Source organism: Centruroides sculpturatus, unplaced genomic scaffold (genome assembly GCF_000671375.1).
Source record: "Centruroides sculpturatus isolate CEXI.00-Female unplaced genomic scaffold, Cexi_2.0 scaffold162, whole genome shotgun sequence".
NCBI classification, from domain to species: domain Eukaryota; kingdom Metazoa; phylum Arthropoda; class Arachnida; order Scorpiones; family Buthidae; genus Centruroides; species Centruroides sculpturatus.
This window is the reverse complement of record NW_019384555.1, coordinates 443071-458460: the sequence shown is the minus strand read 5'-3', so window position 1 is coordinate 458460 and position 15390 is coordinate 443071. Positions and strand designations below refer to the sequence as shown.

General features: G+C 32.5%; 1 protein-coding gene and 1 long non-coding RNA gene across 5 annotated transcripts in view; one reads left to right on the top strand and one right to left on the bottom strand.

Moving 5' to 3' along the window:
* Positions 1 to 5952, top strand: part of LOC111623823 (signal peptidase complex catalytic subunit SEC11A) — a 71893-nt gene extending 65941 nt beyond the window's left edge. For both annotated transcript variants that reach the window (XM_023366531.1, XM_023366533.1), the window contains one exon: positions 5616 to 5952. In XM_023366531.1, coding sequence (XP_023222299.1) covers positions 5616 to 5666 — 51 coding nt within the window. In that variant the 3' untranslated portion in view covers positions 5667 to 5952. The remainder of the gene's footprint in view (positions 1 to 5615) is intronic.
* A 3461-nt stretch (positions 5953 to 9413) lies between these two features.
* LOC111623852 lies at positions 9414 to 12730 on the bottom strand. 3 transcript variants are annotated; one of them, XR_002756484.1, is made up of 5 exons: positions 12236 to 12730; positions 12146 to 12150; positions 11057 to 11226; positions 10568 to 10782; positions 9414 to 9817 (listed from the first exon to the last, which is right to left on the bottom strand). It is a non-coding gene; the product is annotated as an uncharacterized LOC111623852 (long non-coding RNA). The 3 variants fall into 3 exon arrangements; XR_002756482.1 differs by having other exon boundaries at positions 11057 to 12150; XR_002756483.1 differs by lacking the exon at positions 12146 to 12150 and having other exon boundaries at positions 11057 to 11628.
* Between the last annotated feature and the right edge of the window lie 2660 nt (positions 12731 to 15390).

The following is a 15390-nucleotide window of genomic DNA, read 5'->3' as shown; positions in this document are numbered from 1 at the left end:
AACTATTTTCAACGTTTCTGGAACGTTTACAATCGTTCTATAATCGAACCAATATTCGAATTTTATGTTCGAATTTAATTCGAACAAATTCGAACATCGTTCGAATTTAATTCGAACAAATTTGAACAAAACATTCGAAATAGAAAGCCACTTTCAACCACTTTCAGCCCCGTATCTCCCGCACCCTTATGGCTATCGAGATGCAACTTTCTGGTGCGCAAATGGAGACTTGGGGCTATTACCACATACAAACACCATTCACGTGCGATGTGTAGTTTTGGCGGAAAAGTGAAATATAGGGACATACATGTCCATTTTTATATATATATATGTATAGATGAAGGAGAAAAACAAAAATTTGTGTGAAATCACAAATATTTGTTTTATTTGGGTCTTTAATTAATAAAAATAACGAAACACAATTTTAAAGTGCATTTTTATTCAACAAATATATTTATAAATAATATGTAGCCCAAAATATAGCCCAAAATGTAGCCAATGCGCCAAATGATATTTTTTACATCAAACTAAAAAAGGGTAGCCAAATTTGGCAACTCTGAAAGGAATATTAAATAATGCTGGAGTTGGTATTCAAAAGATTATAGACCTAAATTCGGAGAAAGGACAGGAAGGTCAAAAAAGTGAAAAGGTTAAATAGACCTTCTGTTATGCAAATATTGATCCTTAATTTTCCAACCTTTCTCAATTCTTTTTGTTTTTTTGTCTTTCTCTTCTTTTTCCTAATTTGGGGCTATAAGGCTGTGTACACATTAGGCGTTTTAAAGAACCAAGAGTTCTACATAGGCGTACATACTCAAATGCGTGCTTCTGGCCAAGCGCGCATCAAACACATGTTGATAGATTTTTGTTAGAACGCGTGTTTTGCGGGTGTCAGCTGTGCACTTTANTCAATATTTGCATAACAAAAGGTATATTTAACCTTTCTCATTTAATAAGAAAGAGCTTTATTCGTATATTTAACCTTTCTCATTATATTTTTTTCTTTTGGCCTTTCTCTCCTTTCCCCGAATTTGAGTCTATACTCCTTTGAGTCACAACTTCAGCTATATTTAATATACCTTCCTCATTCACACATTTCCATTAAAACCGGTCTATCATTTCATGAACTAAATTCTAAATTAACACATTTTTTTCACGCTATCAGAGTATTTCCTGAATTAAAACCTTTTTTACATCTAATGGGGAGAGTTTGTAATTCATCTGCTACTTATGACATCATGGAAAGGAAACATTTTCAAAAACTTTTTAAGTTTTTGAAAATGTTTCCTTTCCACTCAAAATTAAAATATGTATAAAGGTTTACTGCTTTGTAAAACGTCTTTTTTGAATGCTGTTGAAATAAATAAATAAATAAAATAAATAAATCTGTCGGTTTTGTTTACATGTTTATTGAGCCGCATTGGAACTTGCCTTGGGCTGCATGCGGCCCGCAGGTTGGACACCCCTGCTTTAAAACATACTTTAAGTTAACATTTTTCTTTGATCTTAGTTTTAATGTTTTTGAGATAGTTTATGCCATTGAAATAAATAAATAAATAATAAAAAAATTTGTTTGTTTTGTTTACATGTTTATTGAGCCACATTAGAACTTGCCTTGGGCTGCATGCGGGCTGCGGGTTGGACACCCCTGATCTACAGTGTTATAGTGGGTCTACTGTACAATCTTTTCAAAAGTCAAACTTAGGTTATATTTTTAACTACAAATTACCATTTTTAATATTTAAAATTTTCAATTCTCCTATTATGTAAAATTTAGACAGACTTTGTCTAGATCAGCAATAGTGAACCTGTGACCTGTGTGATTTCAAGATGTTCAGAAAATATTAGGTTTTTATAAATTTGTTTTAAAATTGTAAAATATTTTTTTTATATGTAGTTTGAGAGTAAGGTCATAAAGCTGTCATGAAAAGTATTAAATGCTATTAATTATGAATGTTAGGTAGAAAAATGATCTAACTAGCTGTTACCCATGACTTTGCCTGCACGGATTTTACAAGCAAACATCATGTATATTCATATTCGAGAATTGCCGCGAATCAAACGAACTGTTTTCAATTTGATCAATTTTCTGGAACGTTTACAATTGTTCTATAATCGAATCAATATGCAATAACAAATTTGAATTTAAAACGGTTTGAACATTTGGTTAAAAAATCAAAATATATAAAAATATTTATAACAATGTCTGATTGTTTTCAATTTAATACACCTAAATACTCAATGAATACTAAAATAGTTGAAAACAAAAAATTGCATCTAAAATAGTACAGTAGAAGCTGTTCTTCAGGTTAAGCCTTAATCCTCTCCCTCTCAATCCCTTCTTAGTGTGCTTTTTCATGACATACCCTAACTGTGTACCAAATTTCACCCCTTTAGGTTCAGCGGTTTGCTCTGGGCAATGATGAATCAATCACTGTCAGTTGGTCAGTCAGGACCAACTGACAGTGATTGATTCATCATTGCCCAGAGTAATTTTATATATTTAGATAAACAGCAGCAGATTTCTCATTAAAAGAAATATTTGGTTGTTATTATTTTCTTTCTACTTATACAGAATCTATTGTAAAAATATTTCACGTGCAATTTGGAGTTACTAAAATTCAAATTCAATCCAACTGTGATTGTCTAGCCAGGGATACGGAGTAGGTAAGACTCTAGTATCACTTATTCAGCAGCTATTCCTTGAGAATAGCCCTCAGTTGTCAAAAAGAATGGCTTTTCTATCTAAAGAAATCGAGTGTGGAGGGACTTACAGTTTGAATGTTAAACAAAAGCGGAATTAGATGATTGTGTAATCACCCTTTTCTTATCAGGATTCCTGTCACCACTTAATTATTTTACATGCGGATTAACACGCGTTATCCCTAACTTGTAAGTAGGAGGAGCGTAGGAAATTTAAATACAAATGAGTATGAATAACCAATATTAACCAAACCATTTTTATAATGATAAACAAAATATTTAATAAATCAAAAGATAAAACTATACAAAAGAATGAACCTAAACTACTTTACTAACTTAACCTAATCTTATTCTAAACCTGATGCGTGAGAAAGAGTTCACATCAATCTATTTCTGATTATATTACCTTCACTGGGTCTTTCAAATATTTCTCTGAATGACGATCTTCTTCAATTCTGGATATTCTTCTTCCAACAGTTTCTATGGAAAGTTCATGAAATAACTTCTTTTAACAATCTTGATGTATACTTCGTTTATATTGCTATATATTTATAACTTCCATTTAACTGATTTGTATGATGCACACTTTGTATGATGACTGCCTTTATCTTATGGCGAGCTCTTTTTCGTGTGGCAACCTCTTTTCGACGGACTGTCCCGAATGGCAGGAAAACGCCCCTTTTATTTGCTCTCTAGTAACTTGTGCAAAACTCATTCAACTCATCATGAGTCGGCCCGGGAAAGGAAATCAACTTCCTTTCAAAATCGAAAGTTTCATTCATTTTTTTATAAATTTGTTAAAGTTTAAAAATATTATTTTCTTTTAATTTTATAATTCTTTTTCTCTACTTTGTTAATTTTCAAAATGACCCTCTCCTGAATTTCCAGATTCTCACATAACCTTCAGGAAAAGGTTTGCTATTGCTGGTTTAGATTATTAATTAAAGATTATATTTTGTAATATTCAAGTAATTTTGTGTTAGAATGAGAAATATTCTTGTGCATTTGTGATTAGTTAATATTAATAATTATATATATTTAATCAGTGTTTCATAAGTTTTCTTGTAAACCTAAAATTTTATCCAGTAATACAAACAATATTTGGGAGTTAATTAAGAAGAAAAATTTCTAGTTTTAAACACTTAGATATGCATATTATTTATTATAATAATAATAATAATTTGTTTTTATTCTAATTACCCTGAGGTAATAAAATTACATTACCCTGAGGTAATAAAATACATTAGTTTTAATAATAATCATTGAAATTTTTTATAGTTTTTACAAATACAGAATTTAAATCAAAAAATTGAAGACAGTGAATTTAAACATTTTGACATTTAAATATTACAAACATTTTTCTAAAATGATTAAATTTTTCACGATAAGTGTGAAAAATAATGCATTTTATAATTTTGTAAATGTTTAAAATTTCATTTTCATGTCACCATACCCACACAACATTACTGTACTTCCTTTACATAAATAAAAACTTTATAATAATATAATAAAATTAACAGAACAAAATTTATCTAGAGACATTTGTTTATAATAATAGTTATTTTGCTAGTTATCATTACTGCAATACTTGAATTTATGTTGAAAGTTTTTGTTACTTACATTAAAATAGTCTGTTTGAATGAAAAATTTATAAAAAGTGTTCACAATGTGCAGCTTTCCTCACTTAACTGGATTTTACATCTTTCTTAAAAGTAACAAAAGTACCAATTTTTCTTGATGTTGCTTTTGTTAGCATGTTTTATGGCAAAAGCTCTAATGGCTTAATGAAAGGCTGTCTTGAGATAGCATATTTTGACAAATAGTAAACACTAACAGAGGAATTAATTGTTTATTTGTAACGTAAGAGACTTTGTCTTCTTGTGAAAGATTATTGATTGACAATTTTAAGTAGCTCATTAAAGAATTGCAATGTTTCCTCTTCTGTTGACAATCTTGAAAAGTTAATTATTTATTCTTTCATATTATATGTAAATCAGATTTTGCATATAAATATCTTGTCTCTTACAGCAAATTTAAGATTAAATGCTCACTGATAATTTTCTGATAACTGTCTGACACCAATCTTTTTGCTGTACTTAATTTTATTGAGAATTAACATATTACAAAACAGTGAATTAATTTGATTATTCAGTTGGGGTGATTCCTATTTTTGTCTGTTAGATGGCATTACTACTTTACTGAAATCATTGTCACTGTGTGTGTTTGTGATTCCCAGCTTTCGTACAACTAAGCTCTTCTAAGTGAGAACTGCTTATCATTGCGAATACTTGTACAATAAAAACATTTTGGATATAAACATTGATTCAAGGCTAGAACTTGACATATAAATAAATTGCATTCAGAAAAATTGCTATTCTATTTACTAGTAAACTAAAAAAAACTTGATCTTTAAATCAGTTTCCATATTGTGACATCCTTCTGTCATATATGATGCTTATTTTAATGAAATATGCTGAATTCAGCAAATTACCAGATGTATTGTCATAACACATTAAATTTTTTTCATAAAAAATACATTTTTTGGTACATTTCTCTGAAATCTAAGACATTTTTTCTGCTGTAAATTTTTCAGATAGATCTTTAATGACAGTTTCTTTAGAAATGGTTATTTTAAAGATATAAATTTTATTTTCATATAAACTTATAACATATTTAAACAGTTATTTGTCTATGTAACACCAACAACTACATTATTTAGCAATGAAATTTATGAGCTACTATCAAGTTTTCTGGTCATAAGATTAACAGTAAATTTTTGAAATTAATAAATATAGATTTTTAATATGTATATATCTGTTCATTTAATTTTTAAAAGAATAAACATATGTATTTATTGATTATAATATTGATAAAGGATACTATTATGTATATACTTTTTTAAATTTGTACAGTACGCTGTCCTAGGATTGCTTGGTCTTTTTGTACTCATACATCGAGAATGATGACCAAGAATTGTTTGGGAATGATTTCTCAAGATTTTAAGGCATTCACAAAAATGATCGAACATTTTATTTAACAATATTACAGCATTGTCTTCCTAAGTTGGCTACATATTACTTTTAATTAAAAGTATCATTGGAGAAAATTATTTGTCATTTTATTAAGAGAGATGTTTATGTACTGTTATATTTTATTATTATATTTTCATTGTCTGAAAATAATTTTGTAAAAGAAAAAAAATTGAAATACTTTCTTATTAAAGTGATTGCCTTGTTTTTTTTAAAGTCATTTATTGAAATCATTTTGCAAACGGTGGTGATCCAGCAAGAAAGGGGAGGTTATCTGTTGTCTATAAGGTCTTATGATATTGTAACAAAACACACAGTGCCTGCCATGTTTCTCATGCATAAATTTACTATGTCATTTGTCAATCCAACAGTGTTTTGATGTTCATCTTATTCGATACGAAATGGAGATGGGGAATTTTTCCATCGTATACAGTATTTATTGGGTAGATGAATTTATAGATTTTTCATCATATTGATATTGTATCATTCCAAAATTACAAAGTCTTTATATACCAATAAACATTAATTTTAAGAAGTGTGTTTTAGTACGTATTATTGACAGTTTAGGTAAGAGTTTACTGTCGTCTTTTGAATATTTAATTATTGTAATTGTGATAACTTTAGATTTCCATTAAATCTTACTTTCACACTTTATTATTCTATTTGAAATTTTTATTATTATTATTATTATTATTATTCACAGTAAAAAGTTAATGTTTTATAAGTGAATTATACCGAATCAGGATTCATATGGTGCTTTTGTAATTAATTTGAATAAAATAATTTTATGTTGACAGTTGTTTTCTAAAATCTTTATATTTTTAATTATTTTTAAAGATCATCTTAAAAAAATTTTTCTTCCAAGATCTATAACACACAATTTGTTTATTTTGTATCGCGCTACAAATGATACACGCATTACCGCCATTTATAAAATTTATCGTTTCAGGCGAAAGAATAAATAAATAACATCTTTTAATTTGATAGGAATTGTGCCTTAATTATCATCAGCGTGTTAAATTATTTTAGTAACGGAAGAAAATAAAAATATATTAAAGGGGCTTTATTATTTGTAAGTAAACAAGATTTGACATTATTATATCATTTGTTTATAGTGGTTGCAACTTGGTGACAAAGTAAAAACTAATTTTTTTAAAATACTTTTGTCGAATTGTAGGAAATATTAATGTGCCGATAGCGAATGATAAGAAAATGTTCATACCACATTATCTATTCCGCAGCGATCGACGGATATACCCGTCAAGGGCGATGGCGTGGCACCGGAGAACGACGTCGCTATCCCGATATCCGCAAAAAAATTCACATAAAAAGGAATTACGCGACGATAAAGAAAGATTTTTTTCTTTACTAGATGTAACTGTTTAAAATTTTTTTCGAAACGGAAACAAGAAAAACGCGTGGAAAAATTCTTAAAAAATTCCCATTTATTCTCCACTACATGGCGACAGCGCCATATCCGACTAACCCTCTTTACAAGGTTAAGAAATTACCCAGAAGGTTTTTCCTCCCGCAAAAATTTTGAAAAGTAATATAATTTTAATTATTTTCAAAGAATTAAATTGTGTGAATAATTCATTCGTTATATATTACATAATTAGCGTAAGTTCAAAATTTGACGGAATTTTTAACAATGATTTCTCCACGGAAAATATGCGTATCGATTAGGGTTTCTCATTTCCCGGTCTTTTGCTTGTCCCGGGATCCCGGGATAAAAGTGAACTGTTTCCCGGGATCCCGGGATAGAATTAATTATTTTTAAGGTATACAAAATATCTTGAAATCAAATGATATAATTATTTTCCATTTTTTAAAGTAATTTTAAAGTTCTGTAACCTCCAAAATCATATTAATAATGCTGTGTAAGGTCTATAGGCCTATAATAAAAATTACCTTTAAATAACGTAGAAATTTTCACAAATAGAAAAAAATTAATTAAAGTTTGCTGGAAACTGCATACAACAACAACAAAAAAAATGTTTTGAATTGAGTTAAAAATTAAAAAAAATGAACTTCTAATTTAGAAGGTAATTTTCGTTTTTTAAATAAAATATAATACAAAATATTGCAAACTTTTATAAGATTTTAAAAAGCAAAGATGGTCAATACTCCGATAACTCACTCTAATTCTTATTTTAGTAATGAAAAGTCTTGCCACCGAGAATGCCCTTTCCGATTCAATTGATGTGATTGGAATAGTGTTTAATGCATTTAAGAGAAGACAGATATTATGTGTTTTTTCACCTGTAGCCTGGAAGCTTTCGAGTTCGTTTTCGAGATTGTAGTACTTCTTTCGCTCTCTAGTATTCTTGATTTGTCTACCTTGGCTGCTTTAATAGCGGCATCAAGCTTAGAGCTCGATAATTCGGCAATTCATTTGGCTTTAATAATCAGGTTTATGAAGAAAAACTTCATACTTGCAGACTTTGTACTCGTTTGTATCCTTGCCCAATTTGCACAATCTGGCGTCAGGCATTTATTGAAGCTACTGGGCATGGTTAAAACTCAAGACAGCGTAAGCACAATTATTCCAGATATTACAGGTTCCGACAAGTAAAGAATTTTTATAGTCCTGCCACAAATAAGCTATATATTGATTATTGACCATTTGTGACATGCTATAATGAGCAAAAACTTAAGAAACTAATAAGTAGGTTTAAAATTGATAAATACAAATGTATTCTGACAGTTTATGAGTTAATTATGCTTTCTATTTGCAAAATTCCTCAACCTTAACACAAAATAAGAAAAAAAGTGAATTTTTAAGAAATTTGCGGGATTTCCCGGGATAAGAAAAATTTCCCGGGTTAAAAAAACAACCGGGATCCCGTTTGAGAAACCCTAGTATCGATCACAGTATTTATACCGCTATTATAACTCGCGATTTTTCTAATTTTTAATATTTTTATTAACGGAACCAATACAAATCCATAAAGCTAGAAATGTTAACGTATCGAGTCGTTACTGTAAACAATATAAATTTATTTCTGTAAATTTGTGTAATTATCAGATATCTTTAGTTTTTGAACACTTTCCAAGCTATCGGATTAAAAGTACTCTGTAAAAAATTCTGTCATCAAACTGCCATTATTGGATAAAATTTATTGCGCATTAGATAAATTAACTTAGAATTTTCCTATTAAATGTTTAATAGACAAACTGGAAGCCCGATTTACGAAATGGATCGACTTATAGCTAGAGAATTGGAGTGTGGGGGTATCGCTTCCGACGTGGAAAATATCGTATTTCGCCGCGTAGCATTTACGTACGCGAGTATATTTTGTCAATAAAATCTCGCGTTTCTTTCGCAACGGCAGTTCGAATTCCTTTCCCAAAATTCTTCCGCCAAGTTTCTATTCAAAATAATATAGAATTTTTGACCAAGTTATAGTTTAGAGAATTATCGAAAAATAAAATAAAATGCAATATCGCGTCTACGCAGATTTTAACATTCGATTTGTTGGCCGTCGTACTGAAAATTTTTATTTAATCTAAACACGCGTATATTTTATTAAAATCATATTACAAAATGCCGGTATCAAAGAATAAAAATATTTTTATGCCGTTGTATTACGTAGATGTTACAACTTAACGAAATAAACAGTAATAACAGTTAGTTAATACATAATACAATGATTTTTGTTTAAATCAGTGACTCTCGTATTTTTTTTTTTTTTTTTTGAGACTATATTTTACAGCGGAACGAATGGAAAAATACACAAAATTACAAAGGGCGTTATTTCCAATTCTTCGGATTAGAATAATAAATATAAATTAAAGATTTTAAATTGTACGGTTACGTATTCCATCTATAATCGTCTGTCCATTCCGAACAATTTCTATCGCATCGTTTGAATATTCATTTAATTTCTAATCAAATAACATTCTCGTAATCCGGCAGTTCGTTCGGCGTATCTATTGTTATATAAACGATTAAAGTGTTTATTAAATATTACTATTACGAAGAAAATAAACTCTTCGGTCTAATTTACGTAATACGAGTTTTAAGAACGATCGCCGCTGTCATCTAATCGCTTCTTTCTTTTCTCGTAATTGCTTATATTTCTCTGCAAAAAATAATATAAAATTGTTTAAATTACAGAATTATAATTAATCGACGATTTTATTTATTTTATACATAATTAGTAAGTATCGGCCGACGAGAGACATCCACCCAATTAACAAAAGCCCCGACAACGGTTAAAACCAAAAAATAAAGTATAAAAAACACAATTTTTGAAATTAGGCGGTATATTTAATGCGCGAAAAAGTTTAAAATTTATAAATAAAATATAACGAAGACGACAAATTTTGTGGAAAACATCGACGCAATCCTAAATATTAACCGGCAATTATTTATCGCGACGTTAAAAATTGCGGCTCGGCACGGAGACGCGACGAGCTTCGTACGCGTCCGACGTGCCGCTCCGCGACGAAAACGAGCTTAAGCAACGGCGTCTTCCGACGGGATACACTCGGTAAGTATTCCGACAATTTTTTGTTTATAACATATTTTATACGGGTTATTCCCAAAAAATTATACGCGTTTCGGAAATATTCGAGTCAAATTAGTCTAGAATCGATTAATTTTACGGAAGAAAACCATTGGAACAGTCGTTGCCCCTAAACTGCCCGAGTGCCGATCCGGAAGCGGCGGATGGCCGGAGATTTCTCTCGGACGGACACCGGGCTTTAGACCGATCACTTTTCGCCTTTTAATTTTACTTTCGTCTAATTGGACTAAGATACTATCGATAATGGAATACGTCTTGGCGCGTGGTTATTAAGATCATCGATTAGCGTAGGTCGATGTTTACCTTGATTTACTCGGAGACGTGGAAAAATAAACGCATCGTAGATGGGCTTGCTGAATAAAATACTTATCGCGATCGTCGTCAACGTGTAAGCGTACACTCTCGGATGACGAAACTTAAACGGAAGCTTCTTCACGTACGGAACACGCCGCTGTTCCGCCATCTTCCGTCTTGTCTAGGTGTTGCCAGTAACCAAAAATAAATACGTTTCGTCGCCGCTTCAAAAATTTAAATTATTCACCTTTTGCTCAAATTTAATAAGATCAAATTTTTTTTATTTTGCAAAATTTCATACAATTTAATTCCACGATTGCGAACAGTTCGTTCGCAGTCGTGGAATTAAATTGTATGAAATTTTGTTCGTGTCTACCGAACCGGAAGACACGAACAAATTGTATGAAATTAATTTTCGTGTCTACCGAACTGGTAGACGCGAAAATTATTGAATTATAAATCTAAAGAATTTTTAAATAATAATAATAATAATAATACTTAATTCTCGGGACCGCGCGGCTAAGTCGTCAGCTTTCGTCGAAACCGGAAATCCGGACGGGTCGAAAAACTCCAGAAATTTTTCGCCATGGTCCGTCGGGATACGTCGCCCGTCCCTCGCCCTCCGGCAGCCCATTGTCGGCTGGCTAAAAGAAAGCCCTCTCGGTGATCTCGAGAGGAAAGAGTTTTTTAAAAAAATCCGCCGCCGGTCGGGCGACTAAACCGTCGGATAGAAAATGCTCGCGCAACTGTTTTAAGTTATTCCTCCAGTGTTAGGGGTCCGTCTATCGTAAACGTAATTAAATGGAAGTAGAGTGCAAAAGTACATCGCTACGCGGCGGGAAGAGAGATCGTAAACTGTTCGCGTAATTAATGGATGGATCCGTATTGGCTCTTTTAACGCATTGTAAATAATTAATGTTTCGCGCGACCTAACCTGGCTATTCTTATAGTTAAAGGACACGACCGTTAAAGGATCCGTCTACCGTTCCGATGATCTGGTATCAAATCCGAGCGGTTGAAAAACCCCGGGAATGTTTCGCGGGTGATGTATCCGATGTTTGTCGGACCTTCTGTAATTAAGAAAATGATGATTAGGTTAACATCTTTAAACAACAATCATCGGGAGTGGCTTCGGCTTCTTTCATTCGAATTAAGTTCATTTACGAATCATCCTTCCGTCACATCCGTGATATAAATTCGAATCCGAGGTAAACTGTCACATCCGGGGTATTCCTCAAATGCGAGTATTATTATCCAGTCCGAGATTTACGTCACAGATCGGTTATATAACCTCCCTTTCACGACTAACGACCGAGATCCGTCCCATAGTTTTATAGGTTTCATTTCATTCTCTCAAATAAAGCGGAAAATTGTTTCTGAAATTCCAGGGCTGTGGAGTCGCGTAAAAATCTACCGACTCCGACTTTTCCTTACCATTCAACTCCGACTCCGACTCCGTTTCATATACAGTACATAACAAGTTGGTAAGTAAACGGGAGTCGGAGTCGGTGGATTTTTTGACGACTCCGACTCCGACTCCACAGCCCTGTGAAATTCCTTAAATTCCCATACTAGCAGCCCGCATACCAGGTCTGTAAAATTAAATTTAAGTTTAAATATTTCGTCAATGAATGAAGCGAATTAAGCGAATGAGGAATCTGTCAAAGTGGCACTTACTCCAAAGGCCGTTGGTAAGAGAAACGAGTTTTTTATTTCTAGACCCTGCCGAAGCAACAGCGAGAGAAGTTCCGGTTTATCTCGAACTTCTTCTTACTTTGCGAAGGACCTCCGAACATTGCGCGCTGGAAATTTGCTTCGATCTCCAACATCTTTTCGATCTTAACGAAAGCCTTTTTCAATCCTGCTATCTTTTTAAATCCCAATATATCTCGGGGTTGTCCCTCTCTATAAGTTCGGGACGATGCTTCGAGATCCCCGAAGGAATCCCACCGACGTCTGGATCCTTCGGACTTTCCGACAATCGTGCCGGATGCCCGCATTCTGTGGAGGATCATTTCTCTCTTCCGCTCTCCGCTCACACCTCTCTCGAATTGGAGGTCTTCGTAGGAAGATCCTACCAATCCATCTCCTAAAACATTTCGTCTTTCGACTCATCTTTCTCTAAAATCGCGCGAAAACGCGGCAACAAAACAAATCGCTTCGATATGACAATCGAAAAACAAAGATATTGTTGTCGCGCGTCAATTGTCTGCGGAAACTTTGTTAATTTTTAAAAATATAAGATTTCGAGAAAGTTCAACAAAATATTTTTTAAATTTGAATTTATTCTGTATTATGATCGCTTGATGAAAATAAACGTTTATAAAGACGTTTGTATGATAACGATATAGCAGTCTCCTACGTAGCCCCATTCTAGTAAAACGATAACCAATACTCTGGACGGATTTTCTCCACCGCGTGTGAATTCGTAAACGTTTCATTTTGTATTTCAAACCGCTGTCTTATTACTAAATCGGGTAATTTTTAAATCTTCAAACTTCTCGCCATACTGGATACATGGCGAATAATCAACCAATACCGACGTCGTCCGCTGGATAACCACCCGGAATATCACTCTCGCGATGGCTTTTTATAACTCTATGGCACGCGAGAAAATTTCCGTCTTCGTCGCGACGTCGGGCTTGCCGAGTTGTACACATTTGAAAAAATCGTTTTTAGTGATCGGGAGGTTACTTTAAATTTAGAAAAAATCTTGGAGAGTCAAAAAATGACCCCCCAAGATTACACATTTTTGGGGATTCAAAAGACATTGCAGAAATGCAAAAAAAAAAAAAAAATCTGTGGTTTTCCTGTGTGTGTGAATATTAATCTGTAGGGAGCACGATTTTGTTCACCCTCTTTAAAACTTAATAACTCCCGTTGTTTTTGTCGAGAATTTCTGAAATTTTGCAGGGAGGTTTGTGCATTAGGGACGTTTGTGCTATTAAATTTTATTGGTTACAGCAATGTTTCTCAACCTCTAACGAATCGTCGACCCCTTCAACGTAGTATCGCTCCCTTCAGTAAAACCGTTACGTAGTATCGCCCCTTCGCTACAAAATTCCGATGCCCAGGGCCAAGACTAACGCCAAATTCGTACCGCATCGAACATACTAGTGACTAGTATAATGTTATTTGTTTAATTATTGTACGATATAACGAATAAAATATCTAATTATTCTTAACATAATGTTTTACTATATCGCCCAGAAAATTGTTTTTGCCCCTCAAAATATAAATTGTTACTAATCGCCTCCTCACCGTGGAACACGGGGGCGATATCGCCCCCGTTGAGAAACACTGGGTTACGGGTCTTAATGAAGATTTTACTCATTTAAAATTTTTTATAAAACTCATCCGTACGCTCAAAATTAAGCTGTTTGCCACTTTATAATAATTAAAACTTGTACACATTTACAGGGGATTCCAGCAATAGCTACATAAACGAGGTGGGTACAAAGTGAGTTTTTACTGTGTTTTAAAATTTGAAATAAATTTAGCGCATAGGATTATGAATTGACCAGGCAAATGCGATGTTTAGGTAGTATTTATACTTAATAAATACGCGATAATTATGATACTTTAATGACGATAACCTATACGCAGCGGCGGCCTTATCCATTGCGAGGCTCTGGGCGGCAGATCTTTGCCAGGCCCTTGTCCTTTGTGCAAAGTATGTGAATTGAAATAGTAGGCACTTATTAATATTAATATATACTGTATTATAAATTANAAGGTAACATTCCAATAGACAATATGCAAAGCTTTTTTTTCAGTTTACAGCAGTATTTATTACACAAAATTTAAGTAAAGCTTAACATGCCGATCTTGCTCCGGTCTCCCCTAATATAATAGAAGGGTTAGAAGAACGAAATAACCTTAATCTTTGTTGTTATTTTTTGCTAGTATTCGACATATTAAATCTGCTAGTATTTAATACGTTGTAAATAGCCAAGGGTAGAGTCCGGACTGAACAAATATCTTTGGCTACGCTGCTGTATATAATTTACACATACATCCGGAAATAACGATATTTTCTTTATTATTAATAAACAATTAATTAATTCAATGTAAGTAAAACAATAAGTGCTGTAGTAAAGTTAAATTTATTGTCAAATTTCGATTACAAATGATACAATTCGTAGGCTATCGAATTTGGCCCCTTTCATCAGCTCATATATCATTATACTAGAATTTGCACAAAGGATATTATTTTTTATCGATTCTTAAAAATGTTACGGATAAACGAGCCGTTTTTAAGTATAAACTATTTATAAACAAAATAAATATTCAGTTTTCTAGAAACTGTTGACTAGTCGCATCATTTATTACGGGATTTACGGCCTTTTCGTGTTGTAATGAAAATGGTCCGCGCGCCTGAAAAATTACAGAAAGTTACGGTTCGAAGATCTTTAAAAACACTTTAACAAAATCCATTTACTAGTAAAAATTTCAGAAAATAAAACAAAATCAAATTAGAAATTGAAATACATAAATATAGAAGAATATCTTCGAGGAAAATGGACTATTCATTCGGATGTTAACTATAACTTACATTCAATGGATTCTACAAAAGATTTACGGGATGGATTTTAGTCAAATTTAGTTCTTAATTACATTATTAACTAAATCCAGGAAAATTGCGTTATTCGTTGCGTAATTAACGAACAAACTATGAGAACCCCCCCCAACACAGAAAAATGAAAAAGTAACAAATTCTTTTGACGTTTGCCGTGGTAAAAGCCACCATTACTGCGACAATGATATAGCGCAAATCGATGCACTATATCATTACTGAGACAGGTAGCGCGTAGCTTACACGCGGGCCCATC